The sequence below is a fragment of the Argentina silus genome (genome assembly GCF_951799395.1).
Source record: "Argentina silus genome assembly, chromosome: 15".
In the NCBI taxonomy this organism is placed as follows: domain Eukaryota; kingdom Metazoa; phylum Chordata; class Actinopteri; order Argentiniformes; family Argentinidae; genus Argentina; species Argentina silus.
Genome location: NC_139669.1, coordinates 3,989,642 through 4,003,428, shown reverse-complemented (window position 1 = coordinate 4,003,428; position 13,787 = coordinate 3,989,642). Strand labels below are relative to the sequence as shown.

The following is a 13,787-nucleotide window of genomic DNA, read 5'->3' as shown; positions in this document are numbered from 1 at the left end:
CTCCCCCTCTGTGAATCAATAACCTCTTTACTGTCTTTAATTGAAATGCTGGGAGCCTGAGGTGATTTAGTTGGGTTTATTCCTGTTTCATTATGAACAAGAATCTGAATCATGGAGCCAGCAGCTCATCCACCCACCCACTCACCCCTCCATCTATCCACCCACCCACTCACCCCTCCATCCCTTCATCTGTCCATCCATCCATGACATCAAGCTCTCCATGCTCATACGGCAGGGTGATGAGCAGGAATGGGTTAACCATCTCTCTCTCCTTTGCTACCGGTGCAGTCATTCCTCACACTGAGCTATGAGGACGGGAGATGGGGAGGAGGATAGAGACCGGAGCAGAGGAGCAATGGAAGGATGATGGTGATGAGGGGGGGTGGAGGAGTGCAGCACCTCGTTAAGAGCACAGCTGTGACAGCCACTGTGAGGCAGCTGCTGTGGGTCAGTGGAGATGGCTGGAGGTGGAGAGAGACAGAAAGGGGAAGCGAGAGAGGGAGGGAGGGGTGTTGATAGGAGAGGAGAGGAGAGGAGCGGTGGGTTTCTTTGATGTGTGTGCTGCTGTGAGCGTGGCGCTATGTTATCTCCTGCAGCGTCTATGTTATATGACGAGAGAGAGAGAGAGAGAGAGGGAGACACAGAGAGAGAGAGAGAGACAGACACAGAGAGAGAGAGAGAGAGGGAGACACACACAGAGAGAGAGAGAGAGAGAGAGAGACACACAGAGAGAGAGAGAGAGAGAGAGAGAGAGACACAGAGAGAGAGAGAGAGAGAGAGAGAGACAGAGAGAGAGAGAGAGACACAGAGAGAAAGAGGGAGAGAGACACAGAGAGAGAGAGAGAGAGAGACACAGAGAGAGAGACACAGAGAGAGAGAGAGAGAGAGAGAGACACACAGAGAGAGAGAGAGAGAGAGAGAGAGAGAGAGAGAGAGAAATCGAAGTAGACCACAACAGCTACAGCACAGCACTGCGAATAATCTTATGAGAGTATCTTTCTCAAACCTAGACCTTGTCAGCCCTGTCCAATCACAAAGGAATCAGTAAAAGGCTTCCTTTTGTAAAGGTCATCTCCAATTAGAGCTTATTGTGAAGGTGACAGTGGGGCCAGCGCCCGCCCCCTAGAATGCTCTGTGCTTTGATTCAAACAAGGCCAGAGAGAGCCTGAGGTCATTCCTGTTGCACTAAGACTCCAAAGCTGCCTCAGTTACACACAACGCTAGCCATGTGAGATGCATAATTCAACGCTCCAGCCATCCAGCCAATCAAAGACAGTGTTATTCCTCTGGTGTTTGGATGCAGTCTTAGACGGAGGTGTAAATCCTTGAGTCTCCAGCTCTCCTAATGAACAACACTGGGATATCACGCCTCAACAGCCTTTGCATTTGAAATTAAACTCTGTGATCCCCTCAATCTCAGGGCTGCCTTCTGGGCTCAGGAATAGTCCCTCGGCAAGAGGAGGTGGCAGATTCCATTTCACCCCAACAGAGGGGGGGCTGAATTAGTGCCGGAGTAGTGGGGGTCTGGAATTGTATATGTAGAGGAGCTCCCCACTCAGAGGGATGTGGTTAAACACTCGTTTAAACTTGCTTCAACTCTGACATCCTATACCATAGCACCCCCCCCCCCCCCCCCCCCCCCGCTTCTCTCTACCCTAGATATGTTTCCTGCTCAATCTTACTCTCTTTTCTTTCATTAAATAAAAACTGCTGTGGATTCGTTTGACTGGTGTAATGAAATTATTCCCAGAGAGAGAATTCTGCTCCGTCCACAAGCCTCCCTGTGTTGCAGACTACAGCCAAGCAGTGAGGATTTACTGTAGACTAACCTGGGATTTGAGGGCTAATAACATTCCTCACAGAAACACCTGTTCCATTTGGCTAACTAGAGAACAATTGCCTAAATTGCCTCAAACAAGATGTACTTAAAATTGCCTTCCAACATGCTCCTTTAATGGTACATTTGGATTTGCCAGGGAATTTAGTTGAAAGACTTATATAATTTCATTTTTTTCTTCTGAAGATAAATCACTTGAGCTGCTCAAGTAAGAACCATGAAAGGAAAAGCTTTGACAGACGCCAAAGATAAGGGGCTCCAATTTGCTTCCACGACAGTGTGCTGCGCATCACAAAGTTTCATTGATATGGGTGCTATGTTGGTCATCTCCTTCTGCAAAGTTTCATTTAGCGCAGAGACAGAGAGCAGGTCTCCGGCAATGAGTGGGTGGGGATACTGTCATTGAGTATGAGATGATGGCCATTATCTTCGCCAATCAGGATTTCACTGCGAATGTTGGAATGGATCATTATTTTATTTGTTTGACAAATAAGATTACCATCATTTACAGCCGTAGGCAACACATTCAACCACAAGCTGAAGTGTCTATTATATCATAATCTAACCACTCAACAAGCAGAATATATACAACAAGCATTACTAAATAGCTTACAGAATTTAGTAATGCGAGAATACACTAGGCCTACTGTACTCCTACATATTTGTAGAGGATGTACTGCTGGTATGAGGGATTATCCCTGAACACTGCTGTGCCCGTTATGATCGAATAAGTGTAGATTTGCGGCTATTGTTAATGATTGAACACAGAATGGCTAATTTGCCCACTCCCGTTGAAGTCCTCGAACACTCACAGTTACATATTGGTGCAAAGTTTGTGTTGGCCGGAGTAGACGCAACTTGTGGTGACACCAAATTACCAAAACAGTCTTTGCACATGGTTTTAGCACTGTGCACCGTATAATAACAATAATATCCAGCTGTAGATCTCTGCCACTGAGAGCTGCTTATGGCCTGGCTTTAGAGCAGCCATGAGCACATTCTAGCACACCGCCATATATCTCTATGAACCTCAGACACAACCATATATCTGTATGGATTCAAACACAGCTTTGCTCTGACAGGTTAACGCACGGCTGTCAATGGCACGGCCTCCGGGCCGGAACGGGCCCCCCGGGGTGGTCCAATCAGGCGATGATTTGTGGGTGGTTTGTGAACCAGCTTTGAAATGGGGAGATGGCAGCTAAGTTATATCAGAAAGCATTGCTTGCATAATGTCTTATGCTTGTTTATTTAATTGTTTTAATCCCTACCACCCCCTCCCCTGACTCCTACTGACTATTTATTGTACTTCTATAATGTAATATACAAAATATACAGTATAAATATGTCTATCGTATCTTATTGTTGCTTGTTATGGACTTAAGTGTATTGGTTAATCACTTATTCATTCTATTTTTAGGCCCAACCTTCAGATGCCCACAGATGAACCCATCTTGAAAATGAGTCATCCGTCTGAGTTTGACTAGGCTACTGTAACACTGTGATATTGAGCTCTGTGGAAATAAGGCATTGAGTGTAAGCTAAGTATCGGCTACTGTTATATCGACTACTGTAACAATATGATGTGCTGTTGTGCACAGCAGTGGACATTGGTTTAGTTTTACGAACAAATGTATAGTTTTTTTCCAGCCCACGTGAGGCTGCATTTGGTCCAATGTGGCCCACGACCAAGTGTTTAACACCCTTGGGTAAAGAAGACCATTACTTAAGTTACTTTTTAACAGCACTTTCCGAGCCAACACCTGAATGGACTCCAGGACTTAAGGGTTCATGATGACCCATCTCCCATATGAGACTCACCATTCCCATCAAGGACTCATTTAAGTTTCTACCTGACTATCGATTTACCTTCAGTCACCAAAGAAGGACCAGAGGAGGAGGGGAAGAGGGACCCAGAGAAGAGACTGCAGTCAGCGGGAGGACAGAGCAGAGAGACCCTCTCCCACAGGGCCGTTAGCAGTGACAAACAGCCCTCAGCAGCACCTCCACCAGACTCTGGGAAGAGCTCCAGGCACTAAGGAGCGCATTGTTTCACTGCCCTCCTCTCAACTTGACATACTGCAAAGCTCACAAGCACACAGACCAATGACTGATTCTCACAGCAGACAGACGTGCTGTTCTCGTGAGGGGTAGCTGGAGCAGAGGGAGTTCCAATTATCAGTTGTGGAGGAGGAGATTTTAGTGGAAGCTGCAGACCAGAGTAGACAGAAATCTGATCCCAGAACAGCCCTGAGATCAGACCTTAAGACTCTTATAATCTGTCTGGGATGATGCACAGCCATGGTGTTAAAGTTGAGGCACACACAAATATACAGGGCAAGCACAGGTGTGATAGGCTCTTTCTCCACATCCTCTAAAAGGTGTGTGTGTTCTGTGGAGACCTGCCCAGATTAGAGGATGTTTACATTGCAAATCCATTTGTTAAAAATGCTCTTTCAGCCTTTATAAAAACACAGACATTCTGTTTAGGTTTACTTAAATTATAGGATCATTTCAGTATTATCTTGAAAGCCTCTCAGGTATTGTGAAGATCGGCTGATCTGTGTCTCTCAATCACAGACAGTCTTCTCGTTCCTCTAATGTTCTCTGCCATGCTGTGGGATCACAGACTGAGCTTGGCGACCCAAGGCGCCTTGTTAAGAAATCATTTGAGCTCAGCTTACATAAACACACTAGACACAGAGGAAAACAAATGAACTCATAGACCTACATTCTGTAATGTAGAAAAAAGTACCATCCAGCTACATACTGTACAATGTGGTTTCTCTTTGTCTCTCACACAAAGACACTTCCTCATTTTCATGTGTATCCTGTGTTCCCTGCTACTTCCCTGCTACTCGCACCCACGCACTTACACATGCACACATTCATGCACACACACACACACACACACACACACACACACACACACACACACACGTACCTATACGTACACGTACACATTCATGCACACACACACACGCACGTACCTACACGTACACATTCATGCACACACACACACACACACACACACACACACACACACACACACACACACACACACACACACACACACACACACACACACACACACACACACACACACACACACACACACACACACACACACACACCAGGCTGTTTAGGAGCTGGCACTCTACTCATTTGTCTCAATACCAGGAGGAGGGAGCAGTCCTGCTGTGCATCACTCTGCCCTCCACAGCTCATCCACACTTACCTTCATCACCACGGGAATCAATAGCCCCTCATTCAGGCCTCCTCTGCTAGCTCTCGCTAAAGGGTAATACACATGGAATTGAATAGGAGAAGCCTGACAATTCCATCTGCTATTTACCATGAGCACATGGTATGTTTGTATTTGTACTCATAACCGTGAATTGATTTATTTTTTATCAAAACGTCCATAATACATGTTGCTTCAATAACGTCGGGGAAACAGTTTAAGTGCAAGGTTTTAGCCTCAAACAACAACAACATGGACAGCATAAAACACAATTCAACATAACTGGATGTATCTTCAATATATTCCAAATGAACATGGCTGTTGCAAAGTGAAGCTCATTGATTTGGTATTCTCTGCTGGAAGTTAATATAGATGCTGTAAAAGGGGAAATCCCCGCCCTGTAACAAACCAACACTGTGCACCCCCTACAGCTCTACAGAAACGGAGAAATCTGCTGTCTTGTGTCTTTGTGCTCTGGTTATATAATGACAGGGTGAGAAGTCATGCAGCGTCACCGAACCCTGTGGCTCTGCTTCTGAGATGTTTAGAGGACACATTCCCTTACAGAGACACTTAGAGAGAGGGAATCCATTATATCTCAACTTTACAAGGAACGCATATAAACAAACATTATGTGTTTGCTAATGAAAGGATAGTAATGCTCTGAAATATTCAGTGCTCCATTTTACCAGGCCCAAGGCAGAAGCATAATAGTGAGTTCAATCTGCATTTCCTTTCATGCCTTCCTAAATGGGTCACAACGAGCCAGCGTCGCCGGGTTTTTCTCCTACAAAGTGTTGAGTGGGCAGGATTTCTATTACACTTATGACTTTCTAGCTGTTTCAAGGTTAGGTTATTAATACAGTGTCACAACTAGTTACTATACTGTACTGTATGAGTATTGTTTTATACAGTAAACTGTATGTTGAGTGGGCAGGATTGTCATTGTTCTTACTTCATCTCCAACTGTTTTATTAGTTGGTCTAATTAAAGTCAAGGCAATTCAAAGAATTTATTTCATCAAACTATCTGCTTCAACTATCACAGTTGCAGTGTCTATTAGCTAGATGAATACATCCCTTAGGGCTGTAAGCTGCTGTTGGTTGGAGTGACCTAGAGGTTTAGTGGTTGAAAGTTTAGCACATAAACAGGAGTAAACATCCTGTCAGCAACACGGTTAAGGTCTAGGGAACACACGCACGCGCACACAATCTAATAGGGTGCCAAGTCTAATAAAACGAATCTATCCATTAGAATGCCCTAAAAAGGGTGAATCCACATGGCTGCTAATTATTCCGTTCTCCTGTCACAGTCTGTTCTTTGAGGTACTCTCACTAAACCCAGACGGACACTGTGCGATTTTCACAAACGCAGCCGATTCCAAATGATGAGAGGGTCTCATACTGCAAGACAAATTCTTCATGTCACGCTGTCTTGATGCGATGCACACTGCACAGGCAGACCCGATGGCAGCTCTCACACACTAGGCACACGATATTCAGGTGCGGACAGCAGGGGCTGGCTATTCCTAAAAAATAATGACATTTTTAACGATCATGATCATTTTCGCTAGATACAGTATATGAAACAGGCGACTTCGGTCGTGCCAGAGCTTCTTCTTTAATTTCATGGTTCCATACCGAGAATTAGAATGTATTATTAGCTATTACTTTAAGCGTTCTATACGTACATATTCCCAAATGCAACTTGTGCATTGCCATTGTTTACACGATCCTGGATTCCCATTGGTTGACTTTCTTACATCGCCCTGCGGCACCTCTCACACTGCATGTGTAGAAAGGAGACAGCCAAAAAATTCTGCCATGTCATAATTCAACTTGGACATGATCGTGTCTCTTCTTAATGTCCTTGACCAACTCACACCGCGCGAGTAGAGGTGTCAAGTTCACCACAGGCGACCCGCATTCACAGCCAATGTGTACATTTCGTTGTGAGAACTTGGCAGTACAGTCCTACATTTTATCACTTAAGACTGAACCCTACCTACAGAACTGACAAGGCTCAGGAGATATCTCACCAAGGCAACTGTTCTGCAATGTAAGCGGTGTAGAGGACAGTAGAGGATTAAAAAATGACTTCTCTGATGGCTTTTATCTAAGTACACAAGTACGCACGCACGCACGAACACACACTGCTATGTCATATGACCAGCACATAATGACCCTGCATCTCTTTCATCAATCTGTTGGTGATTTGGGAGTACACTACAATAATGACACACTCTATCCAAGGTTTCGGGTGCCATTTTAGTTATTTTTTTCTGGGTCTGTTATTGACAGTACAACATAATTACTACATACATAACATGCCAATTATTTATTAACCACAAATAATATATTTACCTCCATCAATCTGAACTCACTCTAAGACTTCATGTCTGGTTCTGCATTGGTAATGATGGGTAATACGATTAAATGAAAAGTGATTAAATGAAATCAGACACAGTATTAAGGGTCATATATTCATAATTCTGCACAAAGATTAATGGTAAAAAGAGTGGTTCATTAACACTGATAATTAGTCCAGACCAATTAACGTCACTATGACAGCAGAGAGTGTACCTCTATGTCTTCAGGGCTCTCACTCAATTCCTCATAATGCAATTAATTAGTGGCTTGTTCTTTAATTAGAAAGCACACTTAGAAAGTCACTTATTAGATTCGGGCCTCATTGAGTATAGACTACTCGTGACACACTCACACACACACACGCTGCACATTGCCCTCCGTGTGATAGGTCACCTCATGAGAGAGAGCTGAAGCCATTTGATTGGCAGGTGCTGTTGGCACGGTAACAGCCAGTCTGAGGTGTGAGAGCAGCAATCAGAGCTGAGCAGACTCCTGAGCTTCAGACTGTCATGACCTCCTCAGCACTGGCAATAAGGCCCCCAGGAAGCCTCACAGAAGGCAGGACGTAAATGGAAAACAACAAATACCTTCTACCTACCGTCTGTCTCAAACTAAAAGGATTACCTTCACATTTACAGTAATGTGGCTTTGATAGATAGGCCTGCAGGTAGGTAGTAACAACAATATTCAGTAGTACTATAGTAGTATTGCAGTACAGTACTAGTCCATACCTGGAGGCTGGCTGGGTCTCTTCCTCTTCTTGCTGTTCTCAGCTCCGTTCTCCAGAGGACACTCTGTCACCAGCGGCCCGTTGGAGCTGCTGAACTGCAGGGGCTCGTTGTTGACCGAGGGGTCAAAGGGCAGCGGGTTCAGCCCTGAGAGACACAAACACAACAAACAGCAACGTTAGACCAGAGTGATATTCACCAGAGTAACCACACTCAACAAGTTCTACTCTAGAGTACGAGAAGAAAATAACTTGGCTGGACAGCATGTGTTCCATTGAGCTGGTTTGTTAGCTAGGCCAAAAAGACAGAAGTCCCCCTAAACACTGCAGAAGCACAACTATATTAAACCACATGTTCTCCATCTCACATCCAGAGTTCAAATCAATTAAATGATTGAAAACATTCTGCTCCTCTATCAACAGTCGAGAGAGAGAGAGTTCAATTGCTGAAGGACAAAAGCGTTAGAAACCCTCCAAAATAGACAGAGTGAAAAAGTACAATAATAACATTATGAACTCTAGTTATTTTTGTGTTTGTTCCAGTATTTCTGAGCTGGGTTCTAATCCAGCAGTTTCATTTCCATCACAGCATATTTCTGGCCTGAGAGGATCAAAGACAGGATTACACACACACACACACACACACACACACACACACGCACGCACACACGCACACACACTTAATGGAATTATATTACTTAAATGGAATGAAGGATGAGATGCAGAAACAGCTCCAAGCAGACAATCAGTTTCCAAAACCAGTAATTTATTCCTCTGGCAGATGAACAGTCTTCTACAGGATGAAGCAATAAGGAGAGTAGTGTCTGATGAATTATGGAATCAATTAACAAAGTAGATGCTGACCTGAAATCCCAGGTAATAATAAATATATTAAATTGTGTTCTAAGCCTAATATACAGTATCAGTGATTATCCAGTTCCTAAATATGTGATATGTGTTATTTATAATTCAGAACAGGTTCTGGGAGAGAAAAGGTGTGTTCTGATGAAACATTAATCGCTTCTCTAAGATTACACTTGTTTGGCATTCTCTTTATCCAGAAAGGCCACCTCTGCCCCTTTGTACTAGAGACACACACAGGACTCAGAGGCTAGATATCACACATTATAAAACTACAATAAAAACAACTAGAACATAGAGCATTCATTAGCTTACTATTATTTGCTGAACCACTGAACATGAAACAATAGCATGCACCAACTGAGGTATTTGACAGCAATCAGTAACTGACTTCTGAGGTATGGTGAAGTACTGTACACTGGGGATGCAGATCACACACACTGGTTGGTGCGCTTTCTCTCTCTCTCTCTCTCTCTCTCTCTCTCTGTCTCTCTCTCTCTCTCTCTCTCTCTCTTTCTTTGTTTTCCATCTTTATCTCTCTCTGTCTCTCTCTCTCTCTCTCTCTCTCTCTCTCTCTCTCTCTCTCTGTGTCTCTCTTTCTTTGTTTTCCATCTCTCTCTCTCTCCATTCTGCATAAGAGGGCTCAGAGAGCCGCCAACGGACTCTGACATCCAACGAGGCTCATGCATTTATGGATGCAGCCGGCCAGCGTTTTGATGAATGTCTATCTCTGCTCCCCGAGACAAGCCTGGCCCTAATGTGTTTACAGTGGGATTTCAAATGTCTCACTCCCTTCACACACGCCTTCTACCCTTTATCTATTATCTATTAGTCAAGAGACTGATGGAATCTCTCCTCGCCAGGTCCTTCTTCCAGCTCCCTCTCTCTGTTTCTCCCTCTCCCTGTTTCTCCCTCTCCCTCTCTCTGTTTCTCCCTCTCCCTGTTTCTCCCTCTCCCTCTCTCTGTTTCTCCCTCTCCCTCTCTCTGTTTCACTCTCCCTGTTTCTCCCTCTCTCTGTTTCTCCCTCTCCCTCTCTCTGTTTCTCCCTCTCCCTGTTTCTCCCTCTCCCTGTTTCTCCCTCTCCCTCTCTCTGTTTCTCCCTCTCCCTGTTTCTCCCTCTCTCGGTTTCTCCCTCTCCCTCTCTCTGTTTCTCCCTCTCCCTGTTTCTCCCTCTCTCGGTTTCTCCCTCTCCCTCTCTCTGTTTCTCCCTCTCCCTGTTTCTCCCTCTCTCTGTTTCTCCCTCTCCCTCTCTCTGTTTCTCCCTCTCCCTGTTTCTCCCTCTCCTTCTCTGTTTCTCCCTCTCACTCTCCCTGTTTCTCCCTCTCCCTGTTTCTCCCTCTCCCTCTCTCTGTTTCTCCCTCTCCCTCTCCCTGTTTCTCCCTCTCCCTCTCCCTGTTTCTCCCTCTCCCTCTCCCTGTTTCTCCCTCTCCCTCTCTCTGTTTCTCCCTCTCCCTGTTTCTCCCTCTCCTTCTCTGTTTCTCCCTCTCACTCTCCCTGTTTCTCCCTCTCCTTCTCTGTTTCTCCCTCTCTCCCTCTCACTCTCTCTCTCTACATTTCCATCACAATAAGAACCATCACATCGTCTCTCAGCCATCAGGGCTTTCCACATGAAAAGAGAGGAAGGATGAACAATGTGGTAATAACCAGAGGACAAACTGTCTAAGAAAGTGCAGAACTTCCTTCATCCTTCCAACCCAGAAAACCCAGCAGCGAAATGTGGCTGCACATTAATTCAATCTAGATACAGACTGTCAGAGGTGTTGTGTAACAAAGAGGGGGTGTGCTCTGTTGCTGAAAGTTGACATTGGGTCTCCTCTCGGCTGACGCTGCCTATGTAGAGCTCCTGTCTGAGGGACATCAACACACACACACACACACACACACACACACACACACACACACACACACACACACACACACACACACACACACACACACACACACACCTAGAGCCCACATACCTACTGCAGTGCTGCAGTGCTCACACAGACTGACAAACACCCACACTCTCTCCTTCTCAGCCTCAGCCCTCCTTCTCCTCTCCTCTCCTCTCCTCTCCTCTCCTCTCCTTGTGTTTCCCCTCCGGAGCTCATGTGTCTGCAGACTGATGGATGGTCTGTTTGAGCAACAACATCTGGCCACAACCACAGCTCACGCCACCAGGAGAGGAGAGGCAAATATCGCTCCCCCGGCGAATGGAGAGAATGAATAACAGCAGGGTGGAGGGTAAAAAGGAAGTCAGTGGGTGTGGGGCTGGGCAGGAGGAATGACAAGTATTGGAGGCTGGAGGGAGAAGGGGAACCAGGAGAGGGGAGGAGAAGAAAGAGAGGAGAGGAGAGGAGAACCAGAAGAGGAGAAGGGGAACCAGGAGAGGGGAGGAGAAGAAAGAGAGGAGAGGAGAGGAGAGGAGAACCAGAAGAGGAGAAGGGGAAACAGGAGAGGAGAGGAGAAGAAAGAGAGGAGAGGAGAGGAGAACCAGAAGAGGAGAAGGGGAACCAGGAGAGGGGAGGAGAAGAAAGAGAGGAGAGGAGAGGAGAGGAGAACCAGAAGAGGAGAAGGGGAAACAGGAGAGGAGAGGAGAAGAAAGAGGAAAATGCTGACTGAAGAGAACTAGAAGAGGAATAGGGTACTCTTACCTATTATGTATGTAACGATAAGACGCATATAAATTACACTCATAAAGGAGACATAAACAGGAAACAAGATTGCAAGGATCAATAGAACCATACACTCTGGGGAGAGACGGTAAAGTGAGACAGGGGGGAAGGAGAGAGAAATACTGTACAGTATTGCACCATAAAAATCTAATGGCCACAGATCACTTTTCAACTATGATATCCTGGTGCTGAGGCCTGTGAAGGATAGAGTAACTTAATACTACGTATACTGAATATGTACTACCTAATACTACGTATACTGAATATGTACTACCTAATACTACGTATACTGAATATGTATACTATTTGAACACAGACAGAAGTGAAGCTTCAGAGGTCCTCTGTGTTCCTCTCTGATGAGGAGAACAGCCCTGCAACACTCTCAGCTGGAGCAACGGGAGGAGGTGATGACACTGACAAACAGCAGCAGGAGGGAGGGAGAGAGAGAGAAGGAGGGAGTGAGAGAATAAGGGAGGAAGAGGGAGAAAGTAAAGACAGATGGCAGAAGGAGAAGGTGTGATAATATAATATCTCACAAGGGGTGCAAGGACATATGATTGTGTGTGTGTGTGTGTGTGTGTGTGTGTGAGTGTGTGTGTGTGTGTGTGTGTGTGTGTGTGTGTGAGTGAGTGTGTGGTAGGTGGTGTGTGTTCTGAGATGGTGCTCAGCACAAGGTCCAACTATACTGTTCTAACAGCCAGAAACCAGCTCAGGTGAGGGACACAGAACAGACAGCTGTTTGATTTACCAGATCTGAGAAAGATGTTGGATTCAACCTCGAGAGCAAAGACAAAGACACATATTCTTCAACATGTCACAAGCACAGAAGAACTGTCATTGCAATCCTCTTGTCCTCTTTCCTCTCGTCCTGGTCCTCCTTCCTCTCCTCCTCATCCCCCTATTCCACGAGTTACTCTCCCTCCATGTTTCTTCTCTTGGTCCTGCTCCTTGACACAACCTACTGGATGTAAACCAGCTGACCCTGTAAAACATTTAGGAACCCCTTTGACTTCACTGTGTGTGTGTGTGTGTGTGTGTGTGTGTGTGTGTGCGTGTGTGTCATTATGGCCGATGTGAAGCAGTCACCCATTCATCTTACCAGTGCATGAAAAACTACTGAACACGTAGATTAAAGCTTGTTCATCTGTCTGAGGGAGGGAAAGGGCCACACAGTGAGACAGAACATTACCACATCACTGACCTCATGAATTCAATTTGCTTCTCTTTGGGTTTTCCGATCCATTACAAAGCTGTCTGCCCGCAAAGACCTCTGTGCTCTACACATTCAGCTCTATGGATTTATCTTATTATACAGTAGGCCTACAATAGGTTGACAGAGCAGTTTCACCTTCACACACATTAATACAGAGGTGTCAACCGAACACTCAAAGTCCACAAAGGACATTGTGGCCTCGTCCTTCCGACCATGCTCACTGCTTTTCTTAGTCCAATATGCCTTGACAGCAGAGGCCCAAACAATAATGGATATATTTATAAAAGCATACGAATAATTTCAAAAGCTCTATTGGATATTGAAATGAGAAAGAAAGGAACAGTTCATGTACAATGTTCCTTGAATACGTTTCCAATTGCCATTCCCCCAAGGCCTCAGGAAGTGGATATTCATTTTACAAGGTCAAGACCAGTATTTGCTATTCTCTAAAAATCCCTATTCTGTTGTCTAATGGGAAGACCAGAAGTAGGGGGGTGCTCTCCTTCACACACACCCAGGAGTCACACTGACCTCTGATCTGAACCACAACACAATAAAACCATCCAATGTTCGCTGATTTCATCAAATGACTTGAACCAATATGTTGGAATAATGCCTTCTGAGGAGGTCAGGACTTCTAGCGGTGAAAAACAAAACACCATCCGATGACCTTGTGCTGATTGTGTGATGTGAAAGTGTGGCCTGTATCAGCTGAATCAGCTGGTTCATGCCTGGTGACCAGTGGCTTCCTGCCTGACACTCAGAGAGTCAATAAGGGTCACATTCTCTGCCCAGAAGCCATTAGTGATGTGGGTCAGAGGTCACATTCTAACAGCCCCGAGACACACAGTGCATTGTCCTCACTGCGCTATGCTGCAT

At 45.2% G+C, this 13,787-nt stretch overlaps 1 protein-coding gene across 3 annotated transcripts in view; it reads right to left on the bottom strand.

Moving 5' to 3' along the window:
• Positions 1 to 13,787, bottom strand: part of LOC310816306 (ecto-NOX disulfide-thiol exchanger 2-like) — a 138,612-nt gene that overhangs the window by 57,793 nt on the left and 67,032 nt on the right. For all 3 annotated transcript variants that reach the window (XM_083686437.1, XM_083686436.1, XM_083686438.1), the window contains one exon: positions 8,182 to 8,325. In XM_083686437.1, coding sequence (XP_083542563.1) covers positions 8,182 to 8,325 — 144 coding nt within the window. The remainder of the gene's footprint in view (positions 1 to 8,181; positions 8,326 to 13,787) is intronic.